Source organism: Danio aesculapii, chromosome 20 (assembly GCF_903798145.1).
Source record: "Danio aesculapii chromosome 20, fDanAes4.1, whole genome shotgun sequence".
NCBI classification, from domain to species: Eukaryota; Metazoa; Chordata; class Actinopteri; order Cypriniformes; family Danionidae; genus Danio; species Danio aesculapii.
The window spans coordinates 4,331,681-4,333,934 of record NC_079454.1 but is presented as its reverse complement, the minus strand read 5'-3'; the positions used below and the strand labels follow the sequence as shown (position 1 = coordinate 4,333,934).

At 36.6% G+C, this 2,254-nt stretch overlaps 1 protein-coding gene across 1 annotated transcript in view; it reads right to left on the bottom strand.

The window, feature by feature from the left end:
* prkaa2 (protein kinase, AMP-activated, alpha 2 catalytic subunit) overlaps positions 1-1,314 on the bottom strand; it is a 32,768-nt gene extending 31,454 nt beyond the window's left edge. The window contains exon 1 of the mRNA XM_056445495.1: positions 1,188-1,314. Coding sequence (XP_056301470.1) covers positions 1,188-1,281 — 94 coding nt within the window. The 5' untranslated portion in view covers positions 1,282-1,314. The remainder of the gene's footprint in view (positions 1-1,187) is intronic.
* Between the last annotated feature and the right edge of the window lie 940 nt (positions 1,315-2,254).

The window sequence follows — 2,254 nt, the reverse complement described above, 5'->3', positions numbered from 1 at the left end:
ATCAGCAACATAGACATGCTCCTAGTAAGTAGTTATCTCTTAAGAGTTCATTAGCTACTACAGCAGGGGAGTTCTCAAGATCTACCTGAGCTCAAACTCCCCTCTCGCCTTGCAAACGGGAGGGAGCCCCAGGCTCGAGGATCTTATGAGCTCAGGGCTCTCTCCTGGGACAGCATGCCAATTAAGCTTTATAATCAATCATCAGCTTAGTGTGAACTCTTGAAATCCCTATAATAAAAATACTTTAATAAAAAGTTTTTATTAAAAACACTCTTTTAAACGATTTTGTGGCAAATGAGAATATAATTCCTGAGTCTTGGCTCTCGCAAGTTGCAACCAAGAAAGGGCCATTGAGATGAACGGGAATGCTGTTTATGTGCCATGTCCAAAAATGCTGCACAGTCAAGAATGCTGTCTAGGTAGGGATTTCAGTAGGATTAGAAACATAGCCTTTTTAACAATAATGCACATAAAACGTAAAGTGAGCACAAACTAAAAAATGTATATCGTTATTGATTTAGGTCGAGTAATATATTAGTTTTTACTGCAATGATGCTTAGCGAAGCTTAAAAACAGGGTTAACGTATACCCGTGCGAAAGGTCATTCCCAATATGAACGGCATTCCCACTAGCGCTTAGAATAGAAAATGACTGCAAGGTCAAAGCAGTTCTGCAGGTAAAGACAAGAACTACACCATTTATTTCAGAGCTGCTTTCACCATAATTAAGCATATATTCTTTGGAGAAACGCGTTTTATAGACTGTCATTGGAGTGCTGGAAATTACGCATATGACATGTTAAAGAGCGCAGCAGGGAGGATGACAGTGCATTAAAATGACAAAAATAGCAAACGCCGAGAACGCGTAGATATATTAGCTCAAAGTATTCCCCAAATGACATATAGTTACTCAAACGTTGTGATACTAAACATCTACACAAACAAGATTGCAAGTGCACCGTCTGCCGTGGTGCTGAAAGAATTTCCAGCTCTGCGCGATATTTACGAACAGACATACGCACTCTCTGCGTCTGAAAGCCGTTAGCCCCGCTTCTCGCTACGCAGTTTATGCTACGTAAATCACGCACAGTCCGCCGGCAAGTTCAGCACTAACAGACCCGAAAACATACGTTCGCACTTCTATTGCACGCAACACCATGGCACGTCTAATAAATGAACAGACTTAACTCTTCACTTTTCCAAATGTTCCGACTCCGAGCGTGTCTCCGAGGATGTAGTGTCCTATCTTTACCCTGCCTTCGTGTTTCTGCTTTTCAGCCATTTTACTATGTGAGGTCCTCGGGCTGCCTTTACAGGAGGCGGGATTGCGCGCATGAGGTGGACTGAGCTTGGCTAAAGCCCTCTTTAAGGGCTGATCTGAGTTCAGCTGCTGGAGAAACTGTTAGAGCTGTGTACCGACAAGCAGATCTCGGATCAGCTGGTAAAGTGATCGCTGTTGGGAAAGGGGCGGCCTGGGCGTTTAGGTAAACAAGTTATCCCCTCTGCGTGACATAAGTACAGATGACTTTACATGCATTAGTTTTGAATATATGAATATTTAAAATTGATATTATTAGTGATTATTTAACATTATTTAGACACTGTCATGGTGTTTATTCTTAATTTGTGGTGATTTTTAGGTTTAAGGCCTATATTCTGCTTCCATTAGGTATTTTAATGCATCAAATTAAAATGAATGCAAAGCACTTAAATTTGTGAAAATAGATTGTGTGGAACCCAACATTATATATATATATATATATATATATATATATATATATATATATATATATATATATATATATATATATATATATATATATATATATATATATATATATATAGTTGAAGTCATGTTCAACTAATGTTTAACAGAGCAAAGAAATTTTCACAGTATGTCTGATAAGATTTTTTCTTCTGTAGAAAGTCTTTTTTTTTTATTGTTTTGTTTTGTTTTTTAGGCTAGAATAAAAGCAGTTTTAAATTTTTTTTTAATCATTTTAAGGTCAAAATTATTAGCCCCTTTAAGCTATATATTTTTTTCAATAGTCTGCAGAACAAACCATAGTTATACAATAAATTGCCTTATTACCCTAACCTGCCAAGTTAACCTAATTAACCTAGTTAAGCCTTTAAATGTCGCTTTAAGCTGTATAAATATAGAAAATAAATCAGTTATTAGAAATTAGTTATTAAAACTATTATGTATAGAAATGTGCGGAAAAAAATCTTCTCTCCGTTAAACAGAAATTGGG